Source organism: Mercurialis annua, linkage group LG1-X (assembly GCF_937616625.2).
Source record: "Mercurialis annua linkage group LG1-X, ddMerAnnu1.2, whole genome shotgun sequence".
Classification (NCBI taxonomy): Eukaryota; Viridiplantae; Streptophyta; class Magnoliopsida; order Malpighiales; family Euphorbiaceae; genus Mercurialis; species Mercurialis annua.
In genome coordinates, this window is record NC_065570.1 from 15,409,881 (window position 1) to 15,430,741 (window position 20,861).

Sequence of the window (20,861 nt, forward strand, 5' to 3'; positions counted from 1 at the left end):
TCCAGACCAAATTCTTAGGAATAAGCCTCGCCCGGAACACGTGTGTGGGATAAATAAGGTTGGAAGGAACAACATGTCTCTGTGATATCAAATGTTCTATGTGCCACACATGCTACATTCTATGTATTTAAACTAACCCCTACATATCATACATCAGCATGCCACACATCTCATGCATCCAGAATATACAAATGTCATATACTAACCCCTTGTGGATGCATCCATATAGGAAATATATCTCTGACTGCTGCCCATAGACATCTCCGAAGGATGCCCCCATACGAGATTAACCAGTGGAAGACCTGATCGACAGCACGCCCAGTGACCGGACCCTTGCGAAGGATACCATGACGGACCTGGAAACATTCGTACTTAGGAATATTTTTGATTTATTTTAAGAAACTGATGTAATGTCGGCATCCATTTATGAGGATGACGACCTTTTTGTTTCCAAAGTCGATGATATAACTAGTAATTATGCGCATTTGTGTGATGTCTTGCCTGATGGACATATTATTTTCAATGATCATCCCATATGCATATATGATATTAGGTCCATCAAAACCGATACATTTAATATTGGTACAAAGGAAATTCCCAAAGAATTTTCTGTTTCAAGTGGCCTTACTCCTGAGGCGAGAAAGAGAGTTGAGCAACTCATTCTGAAAAGAAAATCGGTATTTGCATGGTCTTATGACGACATGCTCGTGATCAACAGAGAAATAGCAAAACTTTATCTGCCCATGAAACCAGACGCAAAACCGATAAAGCTGAAGCTCCACAGACTCAGGCCCAAATGGGCGTCCTTAGTGAAAGACGAAGTGAAGAAACAACCCGAGGCAAAGTTTCTAGAGGTGGTCCAGTACCCAGAATGGCTGGCAAACTTAGTGCCAATACCAAAGAAAGACGGCTGTATCAGGGTCTATGTGGATTATAAGGATCTTAACAAAGCAACCCTCAAGGATCATTTCCCATTACCACACATAGATGTGCTAATCGATAGCGCTGCTGCCAGCGCGATGTTCTCATTTATGGATGGGTTCTCAGGATATAACCAGATCATGATGGTCTTGATAGAAAAGATCAAAACATTATTTATTACAGTGTGGGGCACCTATTGCTACCGAGTAATGCCATTCATGCTAAAGAATGTGGGCGCCACGTACTAGAGGATGGCCACTACCATCTTCCACGATATGATCCACAAAGAGGTCGAAGTCTACGTCGACGACATGATTGTGAAATCAGACACAGAAGAAAATCACTGGGAAGCCCTTGACAAATTCCTAGCAAGAGCTGAATGCTAGAATTTAAGACTCAATCCAAAGAAATTCATTTTCGGAGTGACCGAAGGAAAATTGCTTGGACACATAGTTGGAAAGCACGAGATCAAGATCGACCCTGACAACGTTAAGGCCATTCGTGAAATGCCAGTACCCAAGACCGAGACAGAAGTGAGGGGGTTCATCTAGAGACTGCAGTACATCAGCCGGTTCATCGTAAAAGTAACAACGATCTGCGACCAGATCTTTAAATTTCTCAAGAAAGACCAGCCAGTACTCTGGAACGAATAATGCTAGATAGCATTTGATAAGATAAGGGAATATCTGGTCAATCCACCCGTCGTGAGACCACCTAAGAAGGGGAAGCCGTTGATCCTCTATCTAGCCATGGAGGCGAATTCCATAGGAGCAATGATGGCACAAGAAGATGTGTTTGGTGTTGAACATGCTGTCTACTATCTGAGTAAAAACTTGCTGCCATACGAAGAGATATACTCTCCAATAGAAAAGATGTGCTTAGCAGTCATATGGACCACCAAGAAGTTACGACACCACCACCAGTCTTATCAGGTGTAAGTGACGTCAAAGATCGATCCTCTCACACATCTCTACGAAGCACCCAGCTTAGCCGACATGTTGGCAAAATGTTTTATCTTACTAACAGAGTTCGATATCCAGTACGTCAATAAGAAACTAATCAAAGGTAGAGCCGTGGCAGAATTCTTAGCACCACACCCGATAGAAAATGATGAGCCATGGGATTTCAAATTCCCTGATGAAGGGCTGGCAGCCATTTCAGTCCAAGGATGGACGATGTACTTCGATGGAGCAGACAATCAAAAAGGAGCAGGAGTAGGCGTTCTCCCAATCACACCTGAAGGGGAACACATACCCCTGGCAAAGAAACTCAATTTCGAGTTGACAAACAACATGACTGGGTACGAGGCCTGCATCTTCGGACTAGAAGCTTTGAAAGCAGTCAACGCTAAGAATGTACAAATCTATGGAGACTTCATGCTGGTAGTATATCAAGCTAAAGGAGAATGGGAAGTCAGAGAGGAAAGACTGAAGCCTTATCATGACCAGTTAACCAGCCTTCTATTCGGATTCGAGAGTTGTATTTTCTCTTACCTTCTGAGGGAAGAAAATTAACAAACAGACGCCCTGGCAACACTAATGTCCGTCTGGGACAACCCTAAGCAAAAAACGATGAAACCATTTGTCATGGTAAGATCCAAGGGCCCGTGCCACATGATTGACAAGTAATGAACGTGAAATTCGGTCCGGAAGAAAAAACCATGGTTTTATGATGTACATAAATTCATAGAGGAAAGAGAATACCCATAAGACACATACCGTAAAGAGAAATACAGTCTCAATGTCTTTTCCAAAAGTTTCCTCTCCCACGCAGGGGTATTATATTGAAGATCTAGTGAAGGGGTGTTACTCAGATGTGTTGCTCAGGTAGAGACAGCAGACATCATGAAAGAAGTTTATTCCGGAGTGTGCGGACCCCACATGAACAGTTATGTTTTAGCAAAGAAGATTAACCGCCAAGGATATTACTGGCCGACCATGGAACAGGATTGCATCAAAATGGTCAGGCGTTGCACAGAATGCCAGATGTACACGAACATCCAACATGTTCCGTAGAGAGAATTGACTAGCCTATCGGCCCCATACCCGTTCTTAGCATAGGGAATAGATATCATTGGCGAGGTCAGCCCAACAACCTCGAACGGACACAGATTCATAATCGTGGCCATAGATTACTTCACCAAATGTATCGAAGCTAAATCCTACACTAACATCAGATCCAAGCAGATGGCATAATTCATTGAGGAATTCCTAATTTTTAGGTATGGGGTCCCACATCACGTAGTAACCGACAAGGGAGTTCAATTCCAGAAACACACCAGCGAGCTCCTAAAAGAATATGGCATAGAACACCACAAATCTTCACCCTAAAAACCCCAGGGTAATGGAGCTGTCAAAGCCGCGAATAAGAACATCAAGCTCATGCTCTCCAAGATGATCGAAACCTATATGGATTGGTCAGAAAAGCTACCATACGCGCTATAGGGATATCGAACTACTAACCGAACATCGTCAGGGATGTCTCCCTTCTCCTTGGTATACGGATGCGAGGCCGTGCTCCCCATCGAAGTAGAATTCAAATCATTACAAGTTCTCCAAGAATCTAGAATTCCAGAAGAGCAGTTTTCCAAAGAGCGAGCCGCTAAAATACTCTTACTCGGAGAAAAAAGATCAAAAGCACTCTCCCATAACCAAATGTATTAGAAGAGGATGGCAAAAGCTTTTAATAAGAAGGTTAGAACAAGAGAAATCAAGGATGGTGATCTCGTTCTCAAACATACACGTTCGTTGAATGCAGACACTAGGGGTAAATTCAAGCCGTATTGGAAAGGTCCCTACTTGGTCCAGAAGGTGCTAGAAAAAGGGTGCAGTCAGGATGTCGGACCTTGAAGGAAACAAATTCACAGAGCCAATCAACATTGATAAGATCAAGCTCTTCCATGTCTAAAAAAAAGAGACTTGTTGAGTTGAAAATCTGCAAAGAACGACTCAAGCAAAAGTTAAGGACATCTTCGATAAGTTGAAAATCCGCAAAGAACGAGTTACGAATAAGAGGCGAGAGAGAGGAAAAATATTCAATCCTGAAAATCCGTAAGGATCGATTAATAACAGGGGTAAACCGCTTAAAACAGGATATATCTCAATTATACCAGTTATTGAATGAACTGGTTTAATAGATCTTTTATAATATATGCATATCGAAATCATTGTCTACCGCATGTTCTTAAAAAGGGCAGACAAACAATCATGAATCCTTACAGCATAAATCTTCGAGACAATGGAACAAAAAATTTCAGAAACTCTTCAAAAAATTCAAAATTTCCTCATGCATTCACAGTTGTGCCAAGAAAATGTTGAAATGCGCATGAATTGTCATAGAAACAAACATATTCACCCAAAACAGATATCAGACCCCAGAGTGAGCCCAATCAAAGACAAGATGATTCATCAAAACATCCGGTTTCCCAGATGAGAAAAATGAACACTCCGATGAGCGGGCAATACTGAGTATGACATAGGCAATAGAGTTCACTCCATAGTAAAGTAGAGAATAGGGCCAAATTTTGCAAAATTGGGCTCCATAAACGCAAGAAACAACAGCCGCCACTTCGCTACCTTCAAAGATCAGCTCCAGAAATGCAAGAAACAACAGCCGCAAGGCTGCCACCTCCAAAGATAAAACTCCAGAGCAACAAGAATCGACAGGCGCCAAGCCTACATCCTCAAGAAATAACCAGAATAGGCACCGCGCCTATGATACCCGGAGACAAAATCCGACCAACATGGGCCACCACAACCCTTACAATAGGCGGCAAGCCTCTATCTATAAGAGAATTTAAAATAGGCGACATTCCTCCACTGCCCAGAGACGGAAATCTGATAGCAGGGGGCAATAAAATCCTCAACCAGAGAAGCAGAAGACTTCCCCAACCAAACAGAAGGAACAGAAGAACTCCTCACCCAGAGATTGGGGGGCTGTAAAGTTCCCATCCGCCAAGAAGACCGGGGACTTCAGGTCCCCATCATCTAGAAACTACTGGCGTCAGCCTTACATCGCCCAGAAACTATGGGCGCCAACCTGACAACAGCCAGAGAACCGGCGCCATCAGGTCTCCACCAGTAAAAAAACTAGGGGCATCAGGTCTCCATTCGTAGAAGAACCGGGGGCATTAGGTCTCCACCAGCAAAAGAACCAGGGGCATCAGGTCTCCACCAGCCAGAAACCAGAAGTATGGGGGGATGTCGCTTTCAGCTGGACCCAGCCCTGTCAGACGCACCTGTTCCTCCAGATTGTCAATGCGCAACTGTAGAAGAAATCAGAGAGCAGTCAGAGCTATTGAATTGCATACATGCATACATATAAGATAGTAATATTGCATAATGTTTTAGACCTCATTTGGGCAGAGACAGTGCACAAGCAATCACGCCTGTAGTAAGCAGCATCAGCCAACTGAACTACGTCAGACACCGGCACCTGAAAACCAGAGAAAGAAACTCAGCCTAAAAGGGCAAACGGGCCCTCAAAAGAAAAGCACAAAAGAGAAAAACAATCACGTGACTACAGTCGGCAGGCGCAAAAGAATGCGTCATGTAGCACAAGGGAACAAAATCCTACACAGGCCCACGGATGCCGCTGTAACGCGAAGATATCTCCGGCATCTGACTCAAAGAACCAGAGACCATGTAAGCAGCACCAGCTCGCCTACCAGACGAGACTCGACTAGGAGAACGAGACGCAGGTCTAGCACCTCCTTGAGAGAACATCAGAAAAGAACTCAAGAAGAGGAAGAAATCCAGAAAAAGGAGACCAGAAAAGTAACACATACATATGGCCCTACAACCGCCTGCTGAACCTGAACGTCAGGCACTCCGTCCATTGGAAGCCTCCCCAGAAGAAGATGTCTCACGAAGTCATCTTGATATGTCAACTGAGGGGCAGATACCATACTGGCAGTAGAGTAACCCCTTAAATTTAGTCGAAGAGCAGGCGATACCACGTCCTTGCCACGCAATATCGAAAAAGGAGGTCCAGCTGGGACCATACGAGTACATGGGCCACCCCACCAGTGGAGAACATGCTCCCCCTGAAACCAAGATCTACAACTCGGGCCATGCATCAAGTAACGCATGCCCGATCTCTCTACAACACTCTGTACTCACTGAGGGCAGCGAACTCCACGCTGAGTATTCCAAGTCGTATCCACCTGCAACAAATAGAACTAGGGTCAACACTGCAAATAAGACCCAGAATAGTTAAAAAATAGAGTTCATTACTCACATCTGCCCACGACAGCTCGTTCAGCTTCCCTCTACACTTAGCTCCCTGACTCTGCATCAGAGTACGGGAGAAGTCTCAAAACCTCGGCATGGGGTATCCTAGCCCCGGAAGCACACCACAGCCGGTCAAAAGGCCGATCTGGATGACCCATATCTTAAACAGAAGAAATAACTGACTAAGTTAACAAAATCACAAACACGATGTAGTTAAAAAAATAAAACAACTCACGTGTAAAACAGACCACATCCTAGAAAGCCGGGATCCCCCACGAACCACTCGGTCTATGCTAGTGTAAAGATAGGCCAAAGCAGCAGACCCCAGTCACAGGAACTGACCGCGTCCAAGTCCTCCAAGGCGTGCATCACAAAGTGGCAAAGTAGCGTATGAACTGTAGAACAAAGTAGATCCCAGTAGATAACAGATGAAAGCTCGAGAAATCAGATCAACCTCGCCGCTAGTCCGGGGAAAGCTCTCCTTGTAACGCTCGTACAACTCAGGATGTCGAAGACTGCGACCCTTCATCTCTGGAACGAAACCCAACATCTCAAAGATATATGCATCCCTCTGATCGTAAAATTCTAAACCGCCATCAAAAGGCACGGGTGAACCTCCAAAAGTCATCCCCGTGATCAGCGAGAAATGTAGAGGAGTCACTGTCAACTCCCCAACTGGCAAGTGGAAAGTATGGGTGGTATCCATCCACCCCTCCATCAGCGCACGCAGAGAAACACTGTCATAAATCCTCATCGCAGTAAACAAACCACTAGCAAGATGGCTAAAATCCGTATCGTCTACCCGGGAACGAACAACAGCAGGCAAAGGACCATACCAGATACACGCATCCACAAAGTTCCCAGAAGTACGAAACACATCTTTCTCCTGAAAGCACAGAAAGATCAAAAAATGGGGTCAAAATCATCAGGAATCAAACCGGAATATCCAAAAAAACGCACCGGAGGTCGCGTGCCACAGAGACACTGGCGCCACCACCACGGCACCAGTATCACTGGCGGTGCTGCCACCTTATTATAGCGGCACCGACAGAACATAGTGGCGCCGCCGCCGCCAGTGTTTTCCCCTCTCTAGGACAATGTTTTGGGGACAAGTCCCACTTTCGAAGAAGATTCGACAATATTTCGTACGTATTTCAAACATAAAGACAATAAAACGTCTATCTACAAGCCAAAAACGATGAAAACGCACCTCGCGATGAGTCTTGGCATAGAAATGCCCCTCAAGATGCAACAATAGCGGGACTTCCTAGCCCGCCTCCAGTAAAGAAGCATGCCGGTCAGCCTGCCAGTCAGGATCAATGCACGGCTTCCTAAAAGTTCAGTGTGGTGCCATAGTTCAAATTTCAAATCTAGAGAATAGAAAAAGAAGAGAGAGAAGCTCAAATGAGAAATGAGAGGATGGTTCTCTTAAAAAGGCACAAGCCACTAATAGACGAAAAAGTACATCCTCTAAAGACATACCTGAAAAGTACCTGTAAGGATGTGAATCGGACAGAAAAAAATACAGACCTCCTAGAAGATGAAAAGCCGAAAAATACAGACAACTTTGACAACAGATATACAAATATTCAGACAAGTCTCGAAGCATTCAGATCAAGTCCTAGAGCCTTCAGAACCAATCCTAGAGAATCAGACAAGTCCCAGAGCCTTCAGAGAAGCCCACAGTCTTCAAACAAGTCCTAGAGCCTTCATACAAGTTCTAAAGCCTTCAAACGAAGTCCCAGAGCCTTCAGATAAGTCCCAGAGCCTTCAGATAAGTCCCAGAGCCTTCAGATAAGTCCCAGAGCCTTCAGACAAGGTCCTAGAGCCTTCAGAGAAGCCCTCTGAGTCTTCAGACAAAGTCCTAGAGCCTTTAGAGAAGCCCTAGAGTCTTCAAAAAAGTCCAAGAGCCTTCAGACAAGTCCCAAAGCCTTTAGATAAGTCCCAGAGCCTTTAGACAATTTGTAGAGCCTTCAGACAAAGTCCCAGAGCCTTCAAACAAGCCCTAGAGTCTTCAAACAAACCCGGGAGGAACATAAAGTTTCCCATAAGACGGGATCCAAACAACCAATAGAGCCAGACTCCTCAAATGGCATGGAAACACCAAGATAGGGTAGGGAGACACCGAAACATGGTATAGAGACACCATAAATGGCAGAGAGACGCCAAAGCCTGGTCGAAAACATCATCATACGGTAGAAAGACACCAAAGCCTGGTAGAAAGACACTAGCATCCATTAATTGCGGAATAATTAAAAGAATCCAGGCACCTATTCAATAGGGTGGCCCTTGCGACGGCCAAGGGGATGATGTCCCTTCGACAAACCTAAGAAGGTCGGACAAGATAATTACCGGGGTCCGAGCCATCAGATCACTCTTAGAACGGCTGAGAGTTTATAGCTCCTTTCCACGAGGCACACACTCAAGCAGCCCGGGTTCTACGGCAGTTGAGAAGACTACTCCCAGCTAGTTTAGGAGTAGACCAAAAGCAGAGGTGCATGAGGCCAGAGTCATGCACCACTACGGGTAATTCTCAGGCTAGGGCATTACCGCACCACCGGGCCAGTGAACGCCTCCGATGGTGGGAAATATCCTTGTCGCTTGTCAAACATCAAGTCTCTTATTTAACAAAAATTGACCTACTTCGTCAATACTCGTTAAAGAGGGGACAAACTGTAGACACCAATTTTTTGGACAGGTAAAAAGTGATAAGGAACTGAAGCATTCCATGATGATTTCTTGAGAAATATGTTCGGGTGACTAGCTTTCAATTTGCTTGCTGAAATCTAAATAGGCGTAGTGTGTGCACAATTGCCAAGGCAATTAACTCCTACGTTCTTAATTATATTTGTCTATTTCAATTTTACTCTCTCTAGCTAAACCTAAAACATATGGCATAGGCTAAGTGATTAAATTAAGCTATGCAGTAAGAACAATAATTAAAACGTAATAGAAACAATAACCCATAATTCCAATTTGAATAAGCTGACATAAATCCAATTAATAATCCCTAACGATGGGTTTAGCTATGCATAACGATAGATGAAATCATAAAACAGTGTAGAGAAATCATATTAAGAATGAAAAAAATTCTAAGGATTAAAATATAATTAATTGTACCTTGTTCAATAGTAATCTCAAAACAATAATATAGAAAATCAAAAATACACACTAAGAACGATGAATGACTAATTAAATTTATACTAAAACAATGTAAATTAATGTCTAATACTGCGAACTCTGCGTTAGTGAGATAATGAGGTATATATATGTCTCCGAGTCTCAGAGATGGAATTACGTCGAGCTGTAATGAAAACCCAAAAGTGCCCTGGAATTAGGTGGAGATCGCTGATGTGTAAGGGCATTTTTAGCCGAAATACTGATTTTTTTCTACGTACAGCGCGAACGCACACTTTAGAGTGTGCGATCGCACACTGCTCTTCTCTTGGGGTGTGCGTTTGCCCACCCTCTTCTTCACATGGGCGCACACCCCTATACTTGGCCACTCAGAATTTCTCATTTACTACTGGTTGTTTGGGGAGATAGCTCGAGCTGAGCTCGTGCATACTTGCACGTTCGAGTCTAATGGTGTGCGTTTGCACACCTCCCTGTGTGCGTCGCACACCCTCTTTTTCCTCCAAATTTTTGCTTTTGATCCTTCGATTGAGCTCCCATCCGCTCTTGACCACATCAACTTCCAAATACTCTGATACTCGTTATTATTGCATATTTGAAATGCTCGAGATAATAATAAGCCAATAAAACAGAATTAAAATGATTAAAACATGCAATTACCGAGTCAAAATACACCTAAGATATGAGTATTTCTCTCCTATCAAACATCCTCACACTTACTTTTTGTTTGCCTTCAAGCAAACACACAATAATGTTAAAATACCAATCGAAATTCCTAGCTAGAACACAGAACTAAAGCATTTTCAACCACCCCTCCCCCCTATGTAATAATTGATCAACAACACGCATTTGAGATGAAAAACATAGAGAGAATATAGTCAAATAGCAGTGCTAAAGGTCAAACATGAACTAATAACACCAAGATTACTCAAAACAATCTAAATCAATACACGACCAGAAAACAATGTCAGAACAATAGTGAAAATAAAACTCTAAGTAGAAAAACAACACGTATAGCATAAGATGATAAAAATCATGAAGCATGTATCTCACAAGGTACTCTCACACACACAAGTGTATAAGGGTAAAGAAATATCAAGTTCTCACATAAATACATGTTATTCTACCATAAGTTTGCCAATAGTTCATATTTCCACTGCTAATAAAGTTAAATTCAAAGAATCAAAATGGACTTTTACAAGGTTGTAACAGGGTTTAGGTTGGGGTGTGGTGAAGGGTGAACAAATAAGAGTAAATGTAACTTGACACTATAAAAAATCAATATGAACTAGACTATTAATTACACAGCTCAATCATAAAATGAACCTCTTTTCATTAACTTTTCATGCCTTGAGTTTTCTTTTTCATAATTTCTATCATTTAAGCTTAATGTTTTTCTTTTTCTTTTATTTCTTTTCTTATCTTTTTCTGCTTGTTCCTTTTTCCTGAACTTCAAAGGCAATAATAATAACAAATAAGTTAAGAGATTCACAAATAATACACTCGAGCTAGGATGTTATACATCCTCACACTAGTTCCTTACATAAAGTATAAAATGTCAAGCCACAAGGTAGAAAGAAGTATATGTGAAAAGGTGGATGTGTGAAATGGGTTTAAAATAACAAAAATAAACAAAGATTCAAAGTCGGTAAACTATGGGAAATCAGGTAGGCTATTTTAAGTGGTCTTAAGAAGTGGATAATCCTAGGTGCAATTTATCATTTTCAATTCATTTATCTAATCGTGCAATTTTACTACGAACGCATGACAAATTTTAGAGAATTAACATATATTGACTCCGCCATAATAAACGGGACATAGAAAAGATATGCTCGATAAGCATCAAATTCATCTCAAAAATTTGGCTAATGCTCCAAGACATGCTATACAAACTGTTTAAATGCTCAGAAATTCAATTTTCGATAATTTTCTTGCCGAGCTTTTATGCCTTAGATTTCGAATTTCAACAGAGTTCATGCATTTGCAAAGTACAAATTTTCACCTCAGTTCTATTACATCAAGTTGGCTATAAAGCAACGTTTGTTTAACTGTCATTCTCAAAGTGTTTTTTAGACACAAAGGCATACATTAACTAATTCATTAAAAAAGGGGAACAATAACACTAAAGTTCAAACAATTCTGACACGTTATTTAGCATGGTAATGACAACAACCAATAAAGCAACGCAATAAGTGGTGAAAATCTCTGAATATTATCCAACATAACATCACATAGATACACCCCACGGGTTCACCAAACAAGAGTACAAGAAAATGAAATAAAACAAGAAAACATCCTAGAACAACCTACAAACATAGCTTAAATAAAAGCATAAAACATAATATAAAAAGAAAACAAAGTTTTCTCCCCGCCCTCCCGCTAAAATATGCATTGTCCCCAATGCATAAAAAGATATAAAGCATGAAAAAAGGAAAATAAAGTGAAAGGGATAAATGGAAAAACTCTAAAAATCCTCCGGTCGTGGTGGGGAATAGAATAGCAAGGGGTAGTCGCCCTATAGGTGTGTGGCACGCATGTTCTCCCTCTGCATACAATGATGAGCTCTCTGCTCTCTCAGCATCTGCCTCTACCTAGCTTCCATCCTCTACATCCCAGCGGTATCAACTTGCGGCTGTACCGGTACCGCCTCTGCTGGAGGTGCCCCTGTAGCATGTCCCTCGACATCCTCAACATCTGTATAGGCCTAACTGGCTTCCCTATGTCTATCAGCTCCCTCCTAAATATAGTCCTCTTTATGCGCAAGCCCTAGATGCCTCCTTTATGCCCCTCCTCTCTCTGGAGCTGCTTGGATATGTCCATTTGGACCAAAGAAAGTAGTGGCCTTCATGTGAGCCATATCAACCACACACATTCGCGTCTGGCTGCTTTGTCGTCAAAATCTTCATCTGAATATGCCCATAGGTGGAGTGCGAGGTCATGAATCAAATGTCCCATACCAACAACTCGGGCCTTGCCCGTCATACTAGGTAGATCACGTAACATCATAAAATTTGGAATGCCATATAAATCCTGTTGGACTCCGGATACGATAGCGAATTCAGAATCATCAAATCACCCTTTGAAACCTTGTTCGACTCAGCTCGTCCACAAATGGTCTCGACGTACCGCTTGTACACTATGTAGATGGCCGGGTCTCTGATAGACTTGGTATTGGCAGAACGAGTGGAGAAAGGCTCTTCTCCGGACAAATCCTACCAAATCGCAAGATCATTAAAAGTCGGAGGAATCTCATGCATGCCGGCCCTGAAGAACTGAATGATCTCATTAACTGATATTGAATACTCTATTCCATTCATCATGAAAGAAAGAAATGGAACGGCTCTTATCGGCTGATGAATTGTAGTAAAAAAATTCTAATAATAGGTCTATCACAGTGTCGTGGTTGATGTTCTCCTACCGATGCAAACGCCAGCGCTTCAGGCGCCCACGCACCTCATCGTCAATATCTAGCTTTTTCAAAACATCAAAATCCAGCCCTCTAGCTAAAACTACTTCCTCTCATGCAAATTCTGAAATAAATGGCCCTCTTTCTCACTGAAAATGTCAAATAGGGCCTGATATTGCTCCCGGAGGTTAACCCGCTCTCCGGATTGACCTGTTTCAGCATCCCCTTGCGCCTGTCCCGCTTCTCTCATCCTACTGCTCTACCCTAATTCAACATTACGTTCCCTATCATCATCTTCCACAAACTTTGAAATTCTAACGGTAAGGCATTATCCAAATCTCAACCAACACTGAATTTAGGGAAGCAAAAATGGAGGACTTACTGTTTTTGTGCCTGAATTGAGCATGGTGGCAGCAGTGGTGTTTGAACGGTGATGATGGAAGCGGTGGCTTGAACGGAGGAGGATAACTAAGGTGGTGGTGCGGTGGATTGGAGGTTTTTATTTTTTGGCTTTTAGGGTTTTCTGATTTTGCCTTTTGAAAATTGAAATGATATGAACAAAGAAGAAAACCTGTTTTTTGTTCTTTTGAAACCCACGTGGCTCACCTGCCAATACTTGGGTGTGCGTTCGCACAACAAAGGGTGTGCGTTTGCACACCCAGAAGCTTGATGTGCGATGCGATCGCACACAGAGGTGTGCGTTCACACACCATCTTGATTTCCTGTGCATTCGCACACTTCCATGCGCGTTCGCACAGGTCCTTTCTTGGACACACCTGCACTCAACTTGAAACTTGCACAGATCATAACAAAACCACCGGGATCAATCTGAACAAAACATATATAAAGAAAATAAAAGGACAAAATACGATAAACTAACTACAGTCATCAAAATATAACTGACACCCTAAACTAAAGAAATAAATAAGTAACAATAACTCAAATTAAAGATAGATGTGTGGAATTTCTTCCACATCGTGCTTGTTTATGGTCACTAGCTTTGACCTTGTATCCCCTGACTCAGTTCGGAGTATCAAGAGTATAGTCCTCCTGTCCTTAATCTATCAACGGTCTTAAGTACGACTTGCATCTCAATCCATTGATTTTGAAAGCCTCCTCACTTGCGTTTTCCAGCTCAATTATACCATGTTCATCTACATGTCGCACTCTGAATGGTCCACTCCATCTCAATTTGAGCTTGCCAGGATACAAACATAAGTGAGAGTTACACAGTAGCACATAACTACCTTTTGTAAACTTCTTAGGCACAATATGAGCATCATGCCATTTCTTTGTCTTTTCCTTGTACAACTTGGCATTCTCATATGCCGTCAAGAGAAACTCCTCGAGCTCATTCTGCTGCAGTAGACGCTTCTGTTTTGAGAGTCTAAGATCAAAGTTTAGCTCCTTAATGGCCCAATATGCCCGATGCTCTAACTCAACTGGCAGGTGACAAGCCTTTCCGCATACCAGTATGTAGGGGGACATATAAGTTGGCGTTTTTAATGCCGTTCGATATGCCCATAGCGCATCATCCAACTTCAGAGACCAATCTTTAAGCGAGCTGTTCACGGTCTTCTCAAGGATACTCTTCAGCTCTATATTGGATACCTCAACCTGTCCACTAGTCAGGAGATGATACGGAGTCGCCACTCTATGATAAACATTGTACTTCTTCATCAGTGCATCAAACTGCCTGTTGTAAAAGTGTGTACTTCCGTCACTGATGATCGCACGTGGCACCTCGAATCAATTAATCAACTACTTCAGGAACTTGAGTACTAACTTTCCATCATTAGTAGGCAGATGAATTGCTTCCACCCACGTCAACACATAGTCGACACAAACCAAGATATACAGATTCTTGAATGACATATGGAATGGTCTTATGAAATCAATACCCCAGACGTCAAAAATCTCCACCTTTAGAATAGAAGTAAGAGGCATCTCATCCCGTCGCAAAATGCCGCGTGTCCTTTGGGATCTATCACAGTGGTCCATAAAATCTTTGACATCATTGAATAATGTAGGCCAGTAATGTAATACCCCGTGTTTTCGGACTTGTTTTGGTGGTTTGGTTGTCCGTTTAAAGTTTGGTTCGTGATGGACTTTGGTTGTGTTTTCGTTTCGACTTGTTCTGGTTGTGATTCCAACTTGTTTTCGGATTGATATATGTTCGGATTAGCATACGTGGTACCTTGGTTGTGTCATGTTGAGTGACTTATGTGTACCCCTTGACACCTTAAGTATTCGGGTTTGTATCGAAACAGTATTCGCATGTTATCCAAATCTGCCATACTGTAGTAAAACGTCCATATCTCCTAATTGAACCGTTGGACCGGGCTGCATTTTCGATATGTTGTACCTATGAGGATTGTCTTTCATTCGACCGTTCGGATCGTCGATTTGACCCTTTTCAGATCAACCGGACCTGTGAACCGGACCTGCCGGGTAGAACAAGCCGTAGGTCCGGTCCACTACATTTTTTTGTTGTGGCAGTGGGTCAACCAGACCTATAACCGGACCTGCTAGGTAGAGCCGGACGTAGGTCCGGTTAGCTTCGTTTTTTACCTATTCAAACCCCGTTTCTGCGACCTAATCAGCCCCTATTCGGTTTATAAAATCCTAAACTCATTCTAAACTATTCCTAGGCGATTTTCCTCTGATTATTGGTGTCCAAAACATTTGGTAAATAATTTAATTCACATAGTTCCATCTCAATTCCTTGTTTTACATGTGATTTGATTCTTAGCTCAATCTCCCTTTGTTTCTCAATTTATAGGCTGAGATTGATTAAGTAATTATGGGCTTTGATTCCTTTGTCTTTCAAAAGGTATGTAATCCCTATTCCTTTGATTTTTGTGTAGAGAATCCTAGGTTGTTGTGGTGGATTGGTTATTTATGTGTTGTGGCTCATATATTTTGATCTTCGTTGCTATTAAATCTGTAATATTATTAAGGGTTAAGCTTAGCATGGTTGTTAATGATTAAACAAGTACATTATAGGATTTCAATGAATTGTATGTTATACCTTGAATTGGTTACTGATTTAGAAAGGCTTAGGGTGGCTGGAAATGTATGATATAGGGATGTTTTGGTGCTTGAGATTCATACCTTGGTTATTCGATTGTTTAGCGAATTGATTGTTGGAGTTAGGGCTGTAAATGCTTAGACACGCATGGTTGAATTGATTGTTGTGTTGGGTTATGTATTGGCTGCCTATGGTTGCGTCTAGAGATGTTTTGTTGTTCATGGCATGTTGACATTGTCTATGTTGATTGACAAAGGTCTTGCATGATTGTAGTGAAGTCATGTTATGTCTTTCCATGTTAAATTGATGGTTTTGATTTAGTATTTCATATCTGAATTAAGTATGTTAAATATGTTTTAGATCATATTTGACTTCATTGCGGTGACTTGTTTAAATCATAAATACTTCGGGCAAAGTTTGCCAAGTGTTGGCAAACTGTTTAACACGTGTTGCTAGTGTTAAACTTGGGCTTTGTTAAGCATAAGTTGAGTTCTCGATTTTCAAATAACTTTGGTTTTGATTTAAGGAATTGGTTTCAAACTTGATTTACACTCTGCCTTATGGCTGGGTCGGGTTAGACTTGGGTCGCCTGACATGTTGTATTGAGCATATAGTTGATATATGGCTAACACACTACTCTGGGATTTTCTTTGATTTTGAAAGGTGTTGTTTGAAATTAATACTACTGTGGATTGTTTATAAAACGAGAACTCATATAAGCTTAACTAATTATTATATTGGTTGGATATGTATGTACTTTGGCTTTGGAATTACTTGTGTTTCAGATGTTGTTCTTTGGTTGTGTTTGAGATGCTAGTCCTATGTGGTGTCTAGTTTTCTTAGAGTCAGGGGTTGAATGAATTTTAACTTATATATTGTTTTAGACCCGTCGACTGCTCGTGCTTCGGAGTATACGCAGGGTTAGCTGTTTGCCAAGGTTTTCACGTGGATTAGCAAGCAGTGAGTTTGTAGTGTTATTTACCGCTACTAAGTACCACAATTATTTTAGTATATAAACTGTTTTAAACGATTATGGATCTGGATTGAAACGAGCTACTCGATAGGCTTGTATCAAGACTGTGTGCACCGGTACGTACTCTGGCATCGACAAACTAATGTCTTGCTTACGCTGGTAAATGACGAGGATTTGTTCCCGTCCACTCTGGGTTCGGTATAATCCATCATACTTATGCTGGGATCATTTCAATACTGTTATTTCCATAATCTTTCGTATATTAGTATAAAAGAATTTGTTTTAATGGTTTTAAACTTAATAAATGTAAATAGCATTATGAACTCATCTTAGTATATCTGACCCCGTTGTTTTCCCAGTTTTTCCAGGCTTATGATTTGAGAGTGTTGGTCGATCTCCGATTTCTTTCTTTCCCTCGGAGGTTCATTTATTTTAATAAAACTAGTCAACTGTTTTTAGTCTTAGACCGCAGTAGAATTAGTTAGTCGTTTATGTTTATTTTATACATTGGTTTATCAGAGTGGTCCGACTATTTCTATATTGATGTTGGCATGCATACATTGGATTTGATTTATATAAGGCATGTTAGTCTCGGGTATTAGCCGAGAGTTTCAGATAATTAAGTTGTGATTATGTTGTTATATAAACTGCTACACTTAGGTTGGAGTCTCGGTTGCCCCCGAGCAATGGTTTTCTTACAGGTTTATTCTGATTGTATGTTATCCGCGAGACTTGCTACGGGTTTCGGTACGACCATACCCCTACCCTAGCGCCGGTTGCGATCCTTGATATTGGGTCGTGATAAGAACCCACTCTCTAAGGCGCATGTTGCTGTCCTACCCAAAGCATAATGACCCGCATAATCTGAAGAATGGCAAAAGGTAGCATCTCTTCCTCTACAACACATCTCCGTATTATATCATTTGCACAAACCTTGAACAAGTATGGCTCATCCCATATGTAACGCTTGGGATCAAACATGAACTTCTTGCGCTGGTGACTGCTCAAGTCAGATGGCATGATATCAGTTGAGAGATAGTTGGCGAAGTCAACATACCACAGATTCATCATTTCCTTAATAAGCATAAGTGCATCATCAGGAAATCTCTCATTGATGACTTGGCCTTCTATCACTGGCTCGGTAACCTCTAACCGTGACAAGTGGTTGCTACCATATTTTCTGTTCCCTTCTTGTCCCTGATCTCTAAATCAAAGTCTTGTAGGAGCAACACCCAACAAATTAACCTAGGCTTGACATCTTGCTTGGAAAAAAGATATCGCAGTGTAGCATGATCAGTGTATATGATAATCTTTGAACCAAGCAGATACTGCCTAAATTTATCTAGTGAAAACACTACAACTAGCATCTCCCTCTCTGTAGTAGTGTAGTTCAGCTGAGCTCCTGCTAGTGTGTGGCTGGCATAGTAGATGACATGAAGATTCTTCTCCTTGCTCTGTCCTAGAATGCTCCCTAAAGCTTGATCACTCGCATCGCGCATGATCTCAGATGGTAGATCCCAATCCGGACTACATATGACTAGGGCAGTGAGTAGTGCATCTTTTAACCTGAGAAAAGAAACTATACAGGCAGCAGTAAACACAAAAGGCGCATCCTTGACAAGTAAGTTAGTCAAAGGAAGCGCTATAAAAGAAAAATCTTTTATGACGCAGCGATAAAACCCTGCATGCCCTAGAAAGGCACGGACTCCCTTCACTATGATTGGTGGTGGAAGCTTCTCTACCACTTCTGTCTTTGCCCGTTTAACCTTTATACCCTCCTTGGATATTTTATGATCCAAAACAATGCCCTCTTCAACCATGAAGTGGAGTTTCTCCCAGTTCAGCACCAAATTCGTCTCCTCGCATCTCTACAAGACTCGGTCTAAATTACGAAGACAGCTTTCGAAGGAGTCACCGAAAACTGAAAAGTCATCCTTGAACACCTCCATAATGACTTCAATCATATCATTGAAGATCAAATTCATGCACCTCTGAAGTGTAGCATGAGAATTACAAAGACCGACCAGCATGCGACGATATGCAAAAGTGCCGTATGGGCAGGCAAAGGTAGTCTTCTCTTGGTCCTCTAGGAAAATAATGATCTGGTTGTACACAGAGTAACCATCGACAAAACAGTAGAAATCATATCTTGCCACCCGGTCTAACATCTTATAAATAAAAAGAAGCGGGAAGTGATCCTTCATTATTTCTGCGTTCAGCTTCCTATAGTCAATGCACACTCGCCACCCAGTTACCGTGTGAGTAGAAATCTGCTCTCCCTTGTCGTTCTCCACGACTGTCATTCTGCCTTTCTTAGGCACGCACTGAATCGGGCTCACCCTTGCTATGTTTGAGATAGGGTAAATGATACCTGCATCATGTAGGTTAACAATCTCCTTGTGAACCACTTCCTTCATATTTGAATTTATCCGTCTCTATCTCTATATAGTTTCCATAGAGTCATCCTCTAAATGAATCTTATGCATCATTACTAAAGGGATGATCCCTCTGATGTCTGAAATCTGCCACACAATAGCCAGAATTCTCCCCTTGACTATCTCGATGACCCTCTGTTATTGCTTCTTGGACAACTTATTGTTGATGATGATTAGTAAAGTACTGTCAGCTCCCAAGAAAGCATATCATATGTGCAGGCAAAGGCTTGAGTTCCACTTTTGATGGCTTTTCTGATGACAGAGGAGTGATGTAGTTTCTCTTTATCAATGGCTCGAGGACTGGCTCCTCAATACACTCTTCCTCTTCAAGTGCAGAGACCATCTGTGCGTTCGCACAGGACTTCCTGAATCTGTCTTCTACACTGCCACAGTACACTCACATGCAACCTCTAAACTGCACATGCACTCTTTATCTAGATTCGGGTCAGCGCACAAGATGGACTTGTTCTCTTCTAAGTACTCTTGCACTAACTCATCCACTACGTCTACCCGTATACATTCCTCTTCAACATTGGGATGGCATGTGATCCTCTTCATGTCAAACTCAACGCTCTCATCCCTAATCCTCAGAGTTAGCTTGCCATCATGAACATCAATAAGAGCTCTGCCTGTGTCCATGAATAGTCGCCCTAAGATCATCAGGCACTCTTTGTCTTCTGCATAGTCAAGGACAACAAAATCCATAGGGGATATGAATCTGTTGACCTTAACTAAGACATCCTCTACAATACCATGTGTCTTCTTCCGAGAGTGATCCGCCATCATCGGAGTAGCATGTACCTGCTGATCACCAAACATACTACGAAAAAGGGATAAGGGCATCAAAATAATACTAGCACCTAAATCGCATAGGCAATTAACAGATTGCATGTTACCGATAGTACAAGGGATAGTGAAACTTCTAGGATCCTTAAGCTTTGTCGGTAGATTGCTCAATATGATTGAGCTGCAGTTCTCTGTCATCCGTACTATGCCCTCTGCCTCTTAACTCCACTTGTTGGTGATGATATCTTTGAGGAACTTGGCATAATACGACATCTCCCTCAATGCGTCTTCGAAACTAATATTGATCTGTAGCTTCTTGAAAGTGTCTAAGAATTATGAAACTTCCAAATGTCTTGCGGCTTCTTCACTCTATGTGGAAACGGCACCTTTGGCACAAAAGGAGGTGGTGGGGAGGTGGTTTAGTGACTACCTTTTCAGGCTCACCACCCTCACGTTGTTCCTTTTGCGCCTCTGTTGTAGCGCTCACTACATATGGATCATCCAATGCCTTCCCACTCCTTAATTCAATAGCTTTGGGATGCTCTTTGGGATATTCCTCAGTAATGGATGCTAAACCCCCTTGATTTCGGTTCTGTAGTTCTTTAGCCATTTGCTGGTTCTGCAACTAAAGGTTATGAATAGTAGCAGCATGATTCTTGAATGTTTGATGCGTCTCTCCATCCTTCTTCATCATCATTTCCATCATCTTATCAAACTTGCTATGCAGAGACTCTCACTGCTCTCTCTGCTTAAAGCCAGATGGATGTTGTGGCCTACTGTTCTGATGGTGAAAGTTTCTTTGATTATGGAAATTCCCTTGGTTTTGGAAATTCCCTTGATTCTGTTGTGGTCTCGGTTCCCCTTGAAATTTGGAACTTGCTTGAGAATTGGCATTGCCCTCATTCTCCTTCCATGCAAAGTTTGGGTGATTTCTCTGGGTTGT

At 41.9% G+C, this 20,861-nt stretch overlaps 3 protein-coding genes across 3 annotated transcripts; 1 reads left to right on the plus strand and 2 right to left on the minus strand.

The window, feature by feature from the left end:
- Window positions 1-1,670: 1,670 nt before the first annotated feature.
- LOC126665987 (uncharacterized) lies at window positions 1,671-2,435 on the plus strand. Its single transcript, XM_050358932.1, has 2 exons — window positions 1,671-1,853; window positions 1,962-2,435. The coding sequence occupies exons 1-2, from the start codon at window positions 1,671-1,673 to the stop codon at window positions 2,433-2,435; spliced, it is 657 nt and encodes a 218-aa protein (XP_050214889.1).
- Window positions 2,436-13,749: 11,314 nt separating this feature from the next.
- On the minus strand, window positions 13,750-14,694 carry LOC126666016 (uncharacterized). Its single transcript, XM_050358957.1, has 2 exons — window positions 14,480-14,694; window positions 13,750-14,389 (listed from the first exon to the last, which is right to left on the minus strand). Exons 1-2 carry the CDS (start codon window positions 14,692-14,694, stop codon window positions 13,750-13,752), a joined length of 855 nt encoding a protein of 284 aa, XP_050214914.1.
- A 4,625-nt stretch (window positions 14,695-19,319) lies between these two features.
- On the minus strand, window positions 19,320-20,116 carry LOC126666039 (uncharacterized). Its single transcript, XM_050358991.1, has 2 exons — window positions 19,614-20,116; window positions 19,320-19,515 (listed from the first exon to the last, which is right to left on the minus strand). The coding sequence occupies exons 1-2, from the start codon at window positions 20,114-20,116 to the stop codon at window positions 19,320-19,322; spliced, it is 699 nt and encodes a 232-aa protein (XP_050214948.1).
- Window positions 20,117-20,861: the final 745 nt, after the last annotated feature.

Excerpts from the sequence above, each read along its gene's own strand:
- LOC126665987 (XM_050358932.1), top strand. The coding sequence starts at position 1,671 with ATGGAGGCGAATTCCATAGGAGCAATGATGGCACAAGAAGATGTGTTT. Across the intron at positions 1,854-1,961 it reads ACCACCACCAGTCTTATCAG|TACGTCAATAAGAAACTAAT; the intron begins GTGTAAGTGACG and ends TTCGATATCCAG.
- LOC126666016 (XM_050358957.1), bottom strand. The coding sequence starts at position 14,694 with ATGGACCACTGTGATAGATCCCAAAGGACACGCGGCATTTTGCGACGG. Across the intron at positions 14,390-14,479 it reads CTGCCTACTAATGATGGAAA|GCAGTTTGATGCACTGATGA; the intron begins GTTAGTACTCAA and ends CTTTTACAACAG.
- LOC126666039 (XM_050358991.1), bottom strand. The coding sequence starts at position 20,116 with ATGACAGAGAACTGCAGCTCAATCATATTGAGCAATCTACCGACAAAG. Across the intron at positions 19,516-19,613 it reads GTGGATGAGTTAGTGCAAGA|TGTAGAAGACAGATTCAGGA; the intron begins GTACTTAGAAGA and ends GTACTGTGGCAG.